This window comes from Austrofundulus limnaeus, unplaced genomic scaffold (genome assembly GCF_001266775.1).
Source record: "Austrofundulus limnaeus strain Quisiro unplaced genomic scaffold, Austrofundulus_limnaeus-1.0 Scaffold69, whole genome shotgun sequence".
NCBI lineage: Eukaryota > Metazoa > Chordata > Actinopteri > Cyprinodontiformes > Rivulidae > Austrofundulus > Austrofundulus limnaeus.
The window spans coordinates 1,111,155-1,123,841 of record NW_013952471.1 but is presented as its reverse complement, the minus strand read 5'-3'; the positions used below and the strand labels follow the sequence as shown (position 1 = coordinate 1,123,841).

Sequence of the window (12,687 nt, the reverse complement as noted above, 5' to 3'; positions counted from 1 at the left end):
AAATATATGAGTTTGTATGTAATGTATGAATATAATATACAAGTTTCACTTTTTAAATGGAATTACTGAAATAAATCTACTTTTTCATGATATTCTAATTTTATGACCAGCACCTGTATATTATTCTGTATGAGGCCAGAAAAAAACCCTCCAATCTTTAACACAGGTCTCCTATCATAGAGAGTGAAGCTTTCATACTGACAGTTGGCACATGGACTGTCGAGTTCTCCTTTAATTGGTTAGGGTTAGGTTAGGTTCCTTTTATCTCCCATTTATTTATCAGTGTTAGGAAGTGGCTTTTTTACATTTGGTCCAGAAGCAGGTAAAAAACCTTTGAAAACCCCCAACAGAAGAAAATAAATAAATAAGCAAATAAATTAATATTACTCATGTGCCTGTATTATTTAAGTCTTACATAAATTATTTTACTCAGACTGCAAAATAAACAACAAAATAAATTTAGCAAACACTCAATCTTAACCCACAAAAGTACTTAATTAAAGTCAAATGAACAAAATAACCAGAAACTTTTAGTTCTTTCAATTCGAAGTGCGAAATTTCATATTAATTATTTACATTTCAAATTTACTGACATTATTCATACTTGCATAGTTTTACAAAAATATATCAATGGTTAAAAGTTTTTTTTTTTTATCTTTGGTTAATTTATTAAATTATTTCATGTTTAATTTATACACAGCTCAACATTTAACTTCTTCACTCATCAGTTAAAATCAGTGCAGATATGATTTCAAACATCAGATTCTCACATTAACACGGTTAGCATTGAAAGATATGATTACAATACGTAACAAACATTTCAATTTCATTTAAATTTCATTTCAACTGAGGATGTCTACTAATTAAAGGGCCAATATTATGCGTTTCTCAGGCATATATTTAAATTCTATACCATAATAAAGTATCTGTGTCACCTTTAGCTGTTATTAAAATGCTGTTTTTTCAGGACAGCACAGGATTTCTCAAACATGCATGAGTGAGTCAAAGTAAGACTCTGGGCATGTTTTTGATGAGAGGATAACATTGTAACATGATATAAAACTCAAAGTTGATTTTACATGATACAGCCCCTTTAAGCACAAATTTATTGTATGCAACAATTTCCTGCATTATGAAAATTAGATTTACAAACAAAAATAAAAAATGCGGCAGCTTCCAAAGCTGTCGCACCAGTGCTACGTAGTTTTTTCTTTTATTGCACAACAGTTTTTTTCATAGCACATGCGACATACATCCCTGTGTAGGGAATTTGTAAATTAAGTTTTGTGTTTAAATGGCTTTAATGCCCTCCAAAAGGCAGTGAATGGAATGAAAATAATAAATTTCTCTTGGGTTTTCTATTGAAAGCTGTAGAAGACAAAGTAGGATTGATCTTAATTTGGCTCTGTTTGAATCAGAGAATTGAAAGAAACCTTGTTTTTCCCATTGCTAACTCGAGGAACTGTTGTGGTGATTCTGTTCTCTGGAAGACCTTTGCATTCCAGAGGGTATTTGAAATAAAGTGTCGGAGAACATTTGTTCACAGGGGATGAAACAGGCTGCCTTCTGCGTTCTGGCTGTCACTTTAAAGGGGGCAGTTTCCAGACAAACTGACCAGTCCCCTGTCTTTTTCTCAGACTCCAGCTCCAGTGTGTGTGAAAGTGAGAGATCAGTGTGTATGAGCCTCAAATAAAAGAGAGATTCGCAGTAACAGAGCCAGCACTGTCCAGTATTAGCATGCTGGTCTGCTCGCTGCAGCACTCCTGTCTTTCTGCTTTAACTTAGTCAGACTGCTGGGATTTTACACCATTTACTTGGCTCCATAAATTGCTTACCTTTTTAAGGATGGCACATTTTCTTTGAAACAACACTGAAGAAAAAAACAAAAGCCTTTTTTTCAAGTAAATCTACAACTTTTGACTCAAACTTGGGAGATCTCTCCAAACTTGGCAGATAATTTGGATCTCTGCTCGTCTTTGATACGAATAAAAAAAGCACTTTGAATTCCTGCAATTCTTAGTCCTCAACATTTCTGACCAGATCAACACCAGAGTGAGCTCTGCAGGGTCACAGATATCACTGCTTCACCCCAAGATGTTGGATCTCCACTCAGTTGATGACAACAGCAACAGTAACTCTATACAGGACCCGGTCTCGCTGAATGTTGGTGGAGAAATTTATACGACGACCCTGGACACTCTGACACGCTGCCGTGACTCAATGCTGGGGGCCATGTTCACTGGAAAAATCCCTGTGCTGAGGGACAACAGGGGGAACATCTTCATTGACCGAGATGGTAAAGTGTTTAGGTACATCCTGAATTTCCTACGGTCAAGCTCCTTGGACCTTCCCGATGGCTTCTCAGAACTTTCACTGCTGCGTCGAGAGGCTGATTTCTTCCAGATAAATCCTCTGTTGGAGCAGATTCGTCACTATGAGACTTCAGTGCCTCATTGCTTCAGAGGAGGCCCACTAGGAGCCATGATTATTGCTAACTTTGATTCTAAGGTATGTGTGGAAAGGTTTTAGAAACAATAAATAAACCCTTTGTTTTAGAAATGTAAGAAATGCCATTGTACATGCAGATAGTGTAGTGTTCTAATCCCTAGTGCCCCTAATCCCACAGTTTAGCTTTATGTAGACCCTGTTTCTTCACTGAGAATGAAGCATGGCAGCCAAGATCTTCATAAACGTTTTGGTCACATATTTTTTTGTTGGAAAACTAGCTTTGGGCTGTCACTTGAAAAAAGTTCAGTTGAAAACTGAGGACTTACATGTACTGTGATTTGCAAAAAAAAAAAAAAAAAAAAAAAAAAGAAATGTCATCCTTTCTGTTTTGTTGCCTTAGTATCTAAATTTTAAAAATAAATTTTGGAGGTCTGTATTTTATATTGTATAGACAATTTTAGCATTCATAGCTCCCCTGAAACGCAATCATTTGTGTCACCACCTTTAGTAACAGGTACAGCATTAGGTCTGTCTTCATGATCTTGGCCCATCTAACCTGGACTTGGGTGCTCTTTGCGTCCAACAGTCTTTAAATTCAACCAGAGATTCTTAGCTTGACTGAGGTCCTGACTGGACAATTCCAGTATATATATCTGGTTCTCGTTAAAGTAGTGGAGTACTGCATCATCGGTAGGTTTAGGGTCTTTGTACTGCTGAAAGGTGGACCTTCGTCCTAGTCTCAGATCTCTGGAAGGCTCCAACAAACTCCTCTCAAGAATGTCTCTATATTTTTGCTTCATCTATTTTTCACTGCAACTCTGACCAGTTTCCCAGTCCCAACATGATACTGCCACTGTCATTGCTTCAGTGTAGAGATGGTGTTGTCTCATCCGCCCACAGCACCTCCTACCTGTTGGGGAAAGAAATCCCAAAGAATCAATTTTTTTCCTGCCTCTCTTCTACGAAGCCCAGCTCTGTGCAGCTTCTAGTGGTCTTAGGGACAGATCCTTCTATCTCAGTCAGGGTTATCTTTGGGCTCCTGATTGTTTCGATTAATGCCCTCTTTACTACTCTGGGAGTTTTGGTGGATGACCCTTTTGGCAGGTTGGCTGTGCTAGATCTTTCCATTTCGTTACTGCCCCTTCTCTCAACTGGAGAACTAGTTGAAGCTTGAAGGTTTATTTAATTAAAAATTATTTTATTTTATTTATATTTTCATTATAATTTTATTTTATCAATATTTAAAACATTTTTCTCCCCCATAGATGTGGGGTATTTTGTGTTGGTCCATTCAGTTCAGATTCAGATTAAATGAATTTCCAATTTGATTACAAAATAAATCTACATTTTAGGTTGTAAGGCAACAAAACAGAAAATACCAGTAGGGTGAATATTTTTCCAATCCACGGTATTTTCAGATTCATTTTAATGCAAGCGACGTTATTATGACCCCCCACACACGTACTGTTCATTTATTTATTTATTTCAAGATCAAGGTCAGTCGTAACATGGAAAAGGCTGCACCAATCAATGTGTAATTAGGTGGGAATGTAGATAAGTCTGACCTACAATGCGCTAGCCAACGGTTTTACAATACAACCCTAATTTAAGAAGAAGGCTCTATCTAAAAAGGGTGTGTCTGGATGTACAAAAATGCGTAGAACTCAAATACTATTCAACATAGGAGCTTCAGATTTTTTTTGTTTAGCTCTGATTAAGGGTTATCCATCAGGCCCACCAATGAGCCCACCTCCCCAAACAACAAAATTTTGAATGTACCTAGCAGCATGAAATTTGGTAGGAATGTAGATGTATCCGACCTACACTGCGCCAGCCAACGGTTTTACGATAGACCCCATATTTGAGGAGGGGGCTCCATTTGAAAAGTGGGTGTCTGGACATACAAAAATGCTTAAAGTTGTATTCAAAATTATTCAACCCCCACTACAGTAATGTGTTTTAGCAAGTTTGATGTTTATTTTTTATTTTGTTTACAAATAGGTCAAAGAAGGACTTTAATAATAAACAAATGCAACTTAAATTTCAACAATATATTTTCAGGTATACCAACAAATGTCCTTTTAGTAATTTCCTCAATGACTTGAATGAATTCAACCACTTAGTTACATACATCATTAGTAGTGCTGGGCGGAATACCATTTTGTACCGAAAACTGGTTTTTATTTTTGTTATGATATGAATTTTCTGAATAACGGTGTAAGTACCCTGAACACTTGTGGAAAGTTTCATTGCAACCACCAGTGAACTGTTTCGTGGGTGACACGTTTCCTCGCAGCACCGCTAAGTGCATTAGCATGCTAACGTTATTGTTGGAACAACTGGGGCGGGTGGTGTTTCAGCTGCTTAAATGGTCTGACGTTAAAAGAAACATCCCGTTTTCACCATGGCTGAATGTAGTAAACAACTCTTCAGTGATGTGCACGTTAGATTTAACACGCTACATTATGATGGAGACGTTATTGCATGGTGACTCTAGCATGCTTCTATTGTGAAAAGCCGGGGGGAAGTAGATTTGTTGTGTAGCTGAGTTGACTGGTGTGCAAGGTGAGTCGTCCTTTTAAGTTTTATTAAAGCGTAACGATAGACCAGATAATGACTTTTTCTCAACCCTTCACGATCGGACCTGAATGCATGATTACTGTCTACAACCAGTCAAAGAAGAAAAGACGTACAAAAGGAGGGAAACAGTGATTCAGAGGTATAGTAAAAGAAAAAAGTCAATAAGCAAAGTTTGTACATTTTATTATCAGCTGAGCTGTGAGGGAAAAAAATACTGTCAAATACCGTGAAACTGGTGTGATTGTTGAAAATACCGTGATATAAAATTTGGGTCATACCGCTCAGCTCTAATCATTAGTACTTAGTACAACTCCTTTTGGCAGTAATAACATCCTTCAGACATGAAACATAGCATGACACAAGTTTCTTGGAGCGATCTAAAGGTATTTTAGCCCATTCCTTGTGGGCAAAGGCCTCTAGTTCATTGACATTCTTGGGCTTGTGTACTGCAACTACCTTCTTCAAGTCCCACCAGAGATTTTTTAAGTGAGGTGATTGTGAGGGCCACTCCAGAATCCTCCAACCCTTCTTCTGCAACCAAGCCCTGGTAGAATTTGAGGTATTCTTGGGATCAGTAGCTACATTTACATGGACATAAGTAACTGGATTTAAACGGCCATTCGGAATAAAAATGCATCATGTAAACACACCATTTGAGTTATTCTGATCTGATTCAGCTTGAATGAATTTGTAATCGGAATGAGAGAGGTGGTTTATGCCAATTGATAATTCGAACAACGTGCATGTAAACACTTAATCCGATCATCTTATTCTGATTGTGGAAAACTGACCTGACTGCGCATATCTTCTGACTTTCATCCAGCAGTTTCTGCTCTTTTGTGGAGGGAGTGGCAGCAGCGCTATAGTTTCCAGCAGCACAGAACTTTTCCTCCTGTTTTCTCATTCAATAAAAGAGAACAAACAGCATGTGCTGCTTACCCCTCCAAATCTGCATGTCAACCAGGGAGTGCAGTAATGCCTCCACCATTATTAAAACCTGTCGCGGGTCCATTCTGGGTGCTCAGAAGACGTTTGTTTATGTTCACCAGAGAAGTAGATCTTCTGTTTTTTTTAGGGAAATTTAACAACTGCGCATGTCAGTGCCTCTATTCTGAATAAAAGCCTGATGCATGTAAACATTCATCATGATTGGATTGTGCCCATTTAAACAATACATTCGGATTATTTAATTGAAATACATTTCAATCCGATCAAAGACTTTTGCGCATGTAAACTTAACTAATGTCTTGTTGGAAGGTCCAATGTCTCCCAAGCTTCAGCTTTGTCACTGACTGCGTGATATTTTCACGCAAGATCTCCTGGTATTTAACTGAATTCATGATAACTTACACTAGAGGTCGGTTAAAAAAAATGAGGACGATAAGTTTCATTTTCCTGCTTGTTTGTTCACTTCGTCTCTCCCTCTCTGTGCTCCGCTACACAGGAGCTCAGCTGACTCCTCCCCTCCTGTTTTCTTAGTGTCGGGAGGAGTGAACTCTCGCTTTAGCATGAGAGCTCGTAGCAATAACAAACTAAAGAAGCAGAACGCGGCTGATGCAGTGTCTGAGCAATTGCAGAGCCTGAACTTCGCTGCGGGGAGACACAGAGAGAGAGGAGGAGAAGGGGTGGGGGCTGAAACTCCCCCAGACCCGCGACAAACTTGTCAAGACTTTACCTGWAGCTCCCAAAAATAACAGGAAACTTAAACGCAGCATCTGTGTTTTAACAAAACACCCCCCAAAAAAACTGTAGCTGTCCCAACAACTCATGAGGAAAACTCTGAACTGTCTGATTTCCTCCCCGCAGCGCTCTGCTTGTCTCCTCGCTGACTGTCCCCTCCTCGCACACACACACTGACACATTTGTTCTTCTATCCTCATGGGGACTTTGCATTGACTTTCATTCATTTACCAGTATTTTCTATTACCATTTGACCCTAAACCTAGCCTACACTTTACATGGGATGTGAACTGGGCTAATGTCCTCATAAGAAACAGTGGGTCCTCACCAGGCTGTGTAGTTTGCTTAATCTCTAAAGAGATGCTGCTTTTTAATATTGTTTATTTACTGTCCTAGTTGTGTGTGGTGTTTTATTTACATTTTGTTTTTTTTTTATTCAAGTGCATTTTTTGTTAGAGACTGAGAGTCCACTTTGTTAAACATTCTTTTAAAAATTAAAGTTTATTGATTTATTACACTTACATATTACGCTTTTATAATTATTAGTTGTAAAATGGTCACCAGGCAATATTATCACTTATCGCAATAATTTTTGAGACAATTAATCGCCCAGCAAAATTTGTTATCGTGACAGGCCTACCTTACACACAGTGTAGATTTCCTGTATTAGAAGATGCAAAACTGCCCCAGAGCATTACTGACCCACTGCCATGCTTCACAGTAGGCAAGTTGTTCTTTTCTTTACAGGCCTCGTTCTTCCTCCTCCAAACATATCTTTGAGCCATAGGCCCAAAGAGTTCCAATTTTCCCTTATCGCTCCAGAGAACAGTGTCCCAAAACATTTGTGGTTTGTCCACGTTTTTTGGCATACTGGAGTCGACTCTTCTTGTGCTTTGGAGTCAGTAGAGGGGTGCGTCTGGGAGTTCTGGCACGGAGGCATTCATCTTGCAGTGTGCGTCTTATCATCTGGGCTGAAACCTGAGTGCCTGCCTCTGACAAGTCCTGTTGCAGTGCCTCAGCTGTCAGCCGGGGATTTTTGTCCAACTTTCGTTTCAGGTAACGGACAGCAGTCATTGACAGCAACCTCTTTCTGCCACACCCAGGTAGTAACCGTGTTTCCATCAAGGCTTTTTGATGCACATTTAGAAGTGTCGCATTAAAAATGCAAAAAAAAGTCGAATGAAAACAGCAAAATTATAAAAAAAAATCCTCAATTCGCTAAAAGGTTTTTATGCTCGCTTGAGGTGGTTTTTGGATGATTCGCCAAGTAGTTAATGCGCAAAACGGGAGATGGAAACACGTTTGCCGAATAAATTCTGACGTAGCGCATATTTACCTCACGTGACGTTCAGCTTTTTCCGCTTTCCTGCCTCGTCCCGGATGTTATCATAAACGCGCGTAAACACCCTACGTCTCCTGGCAGCGTTAAACATAGCCTGTACTAGCTGAATAGATAGAATAATTACAACTTGCCCAATAGCAAGGCATTCACGAAAAAATTCGCTCCATTGTCCCGAGATGATTAGCCTCTGCTAGTTAGCAAGTTTCACTTCCTGTTTACTACCACAAGGCTTGTCGCTGAGGTCTGACGTAATCACGCGTTGCGTAGCCTCGTTTATTCGCATCAAACAGTCAAGAAGGAAACTAGATGGAAACAGTCTAGATTTGAATTTTTATTTATTTAATTTTTTGCGAATTTTGAAAAGTTTGATAAAAATTCACTCTACAAATGGATGGAAACACGATTAGTGTTTGCCCTGTCTTTAGATTCAAACTTGCAAATTACGCTTCCAATTGTGTCTCTTGGAATGTTTAATGTCTGCTATCTTTCATATCCGCATCATTGCTTATGAAGAGAAATGACCTCCTCTCTTGGGTTCTTTGATCATTACCTGGACTTCACCATGTTGCAAACTGTAGAAGGAGCTGAATATCTCAGTCCTTATAAATCTGCTTAATTGCTGCTCGTTATGGCTCTGTTCACACCTACAGGTGCTTTCAACGCCTAACTGAAGACACCTGATTGAGACCTCTATTCTTGAGAGTGGTCATTTTTAAGGGGTTGAATAATTTTGTCACTGAAGAAATCACAAAAAGGATATTTGTTGGTAGAAAGAATATTGTAATTTAAGTTGCATTTGTTTATTATTAAAGTCCTTCTTTGACCTGATTGTGAACAAGATAAAAAATAAACGTCAAACTTGCTAAAACACTTTACTGTTGTGGGGGTTGAATCAATTTGAACACAACTGTATAATTTTTCTCCAAACAACTTTCTTAAATTGTGTTAAGTTTCACAGAAAGAAGCATCTTAAAGAAAGGTTTAAACAATCGGACATGATCCACGACTCTTCTGATTTTGTGATTTTCTACCCATTTTTTAATTTTTTTTTACTGAAGATTCCAAAACAAGTGTGTGTTTTAATCTTTGCCCATCATTGGGGCCAAACAGATCCAAACCAGCTCTAATCTGGTCCTGTTTTCATTCATGTTGGATAGTACCTAAAATTATTTTTACTACATTCGGTTTTAGTGGAGAATTTGTTCTGTTGACAGATTAAAAAAGTAAAACATTCAGGCTGGTGTTTAGACACAAAGTGTGCAAAGGTTGCAGTTGTGATCTAGTTTGTGAACTGCTTCTTTGTTTGTGTACACTTTGGAGTTCTTGTCAGCATACTCTCTCTTTTCATTCTAGGTCCGAATCCTCCATTTTAACTTGCGCCATGGCCCAGAAAACTATGAGCTCCGCACATGCTCAGTTCGAGTCTTCACTGTTGACCTCTTTTGTACCTGGAGGGCTTTCCTAGCCCTGCTTTGTGAGCGCTTCTCTTACAGTTCATCTCAGGGGTCCATTAGGTCCCATCCATGCAGCCTGAGGCAGAACAGGCTGGAACTGGAGTGGGTGTCAAAGCCTGATGACCTCCCTCAGGACCAGTATGACAAGCAAGGCTACCGGGGGTTAACTGTTACTAACCCTGAGGCTACATGCTCAGATGATGTCGTCAACATGTCCCGAGGACTTTTTGAAATCAAAGATTTGCAAAGTTTTGTGGAAGAACTGCTGAAAGTGTCTCTAGCTGAAGGATTCCTGGTTGATCTCGTCACTCCCGATCCTGCCAAAATCCTTAACTGCACCTCCCTTCGACTTGTTAAGGGTTGAGCGCCTGCTGAAAGTGACTAAATGGAGAACACGACTAGTTCGATGGATGAATAATTCTCTTTGCTAACAAAAGTATAACTAACCCTCTGTTGACCAGAATCCAAACTTTTTATTTACAAAACTTTTTCTGAACTGATAAAGTTTAAATGTAGATCCTGACCAGCTGGTTTCCTCAGTTCTGCTTGAAGAGTGTACTAACATGGTGTTTTACACTACAAACACTTTACCTGAGCTATCAAGATTTTTTTGTCCCCAATACAAGTTCATGTTATTTAAGATGATGATGGCTCTACGGCAGGGATGCCCAAACATTTTAAGTAAGGGGTCTCTGCAGTAGGTTTTGTCCTGTGGGCGGAGACGTCCCTGCTCGTGATTGGCGGAGGTCTTGATGTGGGCGGAGATGGCCCAAGACGTGATTGGTCAAATTGACGGTGCGGGGAGTAGCTTGATCAAGTCGGGCAGGAAGCAACGTTTTTTTAAGATTAATTTTAGTCATAACTTGATAAAGGAAAGTGCTAGCTGTACATAATTTGAACGTCATACATGTGAAAGGATGTGTAACAATATGGCTTGGTTAAAACTTCCCTAACCAGCCTGTTAAAAGATAGCTAAAAATCAATATTTTTTACAGGCTGGTTAGGGATGTTTTAACCAAGCCATATTGTTACACATCCTTTCACATGTAACTATGACGTTCAAATTTCGTGCAGCTAGCATTTTCCTTTCTCAAGTTATGACTAAAATTAATCTTTTAAAAAAACATGTTACTTCCTGCCCGACTCGACCAAGCTACACCCCGCTGCCTCCAGCCTCAAACCCCACCGTCAATCCGATCAATCACATTGCGGGCCATCTCCGCCTACATCAAGACCTCCGCCAATCACGAGCAGGGCCATCTCTGCCTACATTAAGACCTCGGCCAATGACGATTTGGGCCGTCTCTGCCCACAGGACATGTTCTGCAGAGACCCCTACTTGAACATTTTCCCTGAAAGTGCCAAAATGCAAATCGATCTGAGGGCTGTGGGCCAAATGCAAAATAATGATAATAATAATAAAATAAAAAATAAATAAATAATAATAAAAACATTAAATGCAAATACTTCTTAAGTAAAGTTGTTTTAGTTTTTATGATAAAGCTAGCGGCCACGCCAGTGCGGTGGACTCTTCATTCATTTAAATTTTAGTGTTTGTGTTATTATAAAGTGTGCAAATCTAGACATGTGCTTTATTCCAATCTAAATGTCTCTGGTAGTTACTTGTATTTTATGATTAATCTTAATATAATGCAAAGATAAATTACATACCATAAGATTATCTGCACCACAGTTCCATATAGTTAGATCAATAGTTGGAATGAAAGTGGAAATATAGTGTTTCTACATTAGACAGGAGATTACAACCTGCATGTTGTGTAACAACTGCTGATGGACCAAATCAAATGGTTTGGTGGGCCAATTTTGGCCTGCGGGCCCCACTTTGGGCAGCTCTGCTCTACAGACTACTTGGCTTTAATGTTGGTGTTTGTTGCATGACAGCATAATAGAGGTTGCAACAGACTCGATGTAAGATTAAGTTTTTTAAAGTTTGCAAGGCAGTCAATATGCCGCAAACTGCTCTTGCACGGCTTGTTAGAGGGATCCATGATTAATTGTAACATTAGACTTTATTTGATAAACATTTATTTTAACTGTTAACTACCACTTTTTACAGTTAAAATATATGTTGATCAAATAAAGTCTATCACAACTAACCATAGATCTTTTTAACATTTCAATTGAAATGTGGTCAGCCACCATTTATGGTTCTCAGACTCTTCTAATTGCCCCCATGGTCAACAACCTGGCTCTTTAGTGACTGTCCTGAGGATGGATGGGTGTCTGACATTTAACCATTAAAACAGCTCTGAAACATCAGAAGGAAAATGGGAATAAAGAGACAAATCTGGGACACAACTTGGTTGGGATTGGGATACAACCCTGAGGGGATCCTGTAGATGAGGACATTTCCTCTGACATGGCACTGCAAAAATTGTCCATCTAACGGAGTCTCACACTATCCAGCAAAAAAAAATTGATTTTATTTTGACACTGATTTACTAAACAAGAGCAGAATGTGTAAGATTAGTAATCTTGTTAGCAGAATGTTAAGGATATTAATCTTGTCAACTCTGAAATTCAACCTAAATTCTTGGAAATAATATGCCAAAACAAAAAGGAAATAATATGCCAGTGGAGTAAGACAATTGCACTTGGTAAGATTCTTGAAATAAGGAAAATTTGAGTCAAATTAAGTGATTTCAAGAATCTTATCAAGTGCAATTGTCTTACTCCATTGGGAGATTATTTCACTTAATTTGAGTCAAATTTCCAGATTAACAAGGTTAATTATCTTACACATTCTGCTCATGTTTAGTAAATCAGTCTCAAAATAAGATCAATAATATTTTTGGCTGGATATAAAATTGTTAGACTGAAATTGTAGATTGAAAATTTTTGCAATGTTGATATTTAATTTCACTCTCTGAGTTCTGTTTAACAAAAAAATCAAGAATTTGTTCCAGTAGATTGGGATCAAGGTTAAAGTTCTTAATAAGTTTATCAATTAAAAATTTAGATTGAATTGTTTTAAATAAGTTGAGAAATCATTTAACTGGAGCTTGAAATGAGTTTTCTTTCCTTCAAGATGATAGAAAAGCCCCCTGTTCTCTAGTCCTTTTTACAGTGGTTTGCAAAAGTATTCATACCCCTTGAACTTTTCCATATTTTGTCACATTACAACCACAAACATAAATATATTTCACTGGAAGTTAATGTGAA

General features: G+C 38.5%; 1 protein-coding gene across 1 annotated transcript in view; it reads left to right on the top strand.

Moving 5' to 3' along the window:
• Nucleotides 1–10,258, top strand: part of galk1 (galactokinase 1) — a gene marked incomplete at its 5' end in the record, with an annotated part of 25,610 nt that extends 15,352 nt beyond the window's left edge. Inside the window, 1 exon segment of the mRNA XM_014010454.1 lies at nt 9,404–10,258. Coding sequence (XP_013865908.1) covers nt 9,404–9,868 — 465 coding nt within the window.
• Between the last annotated feature and the right edge of the window lie 2,429 nt (nt 10,259–12,687).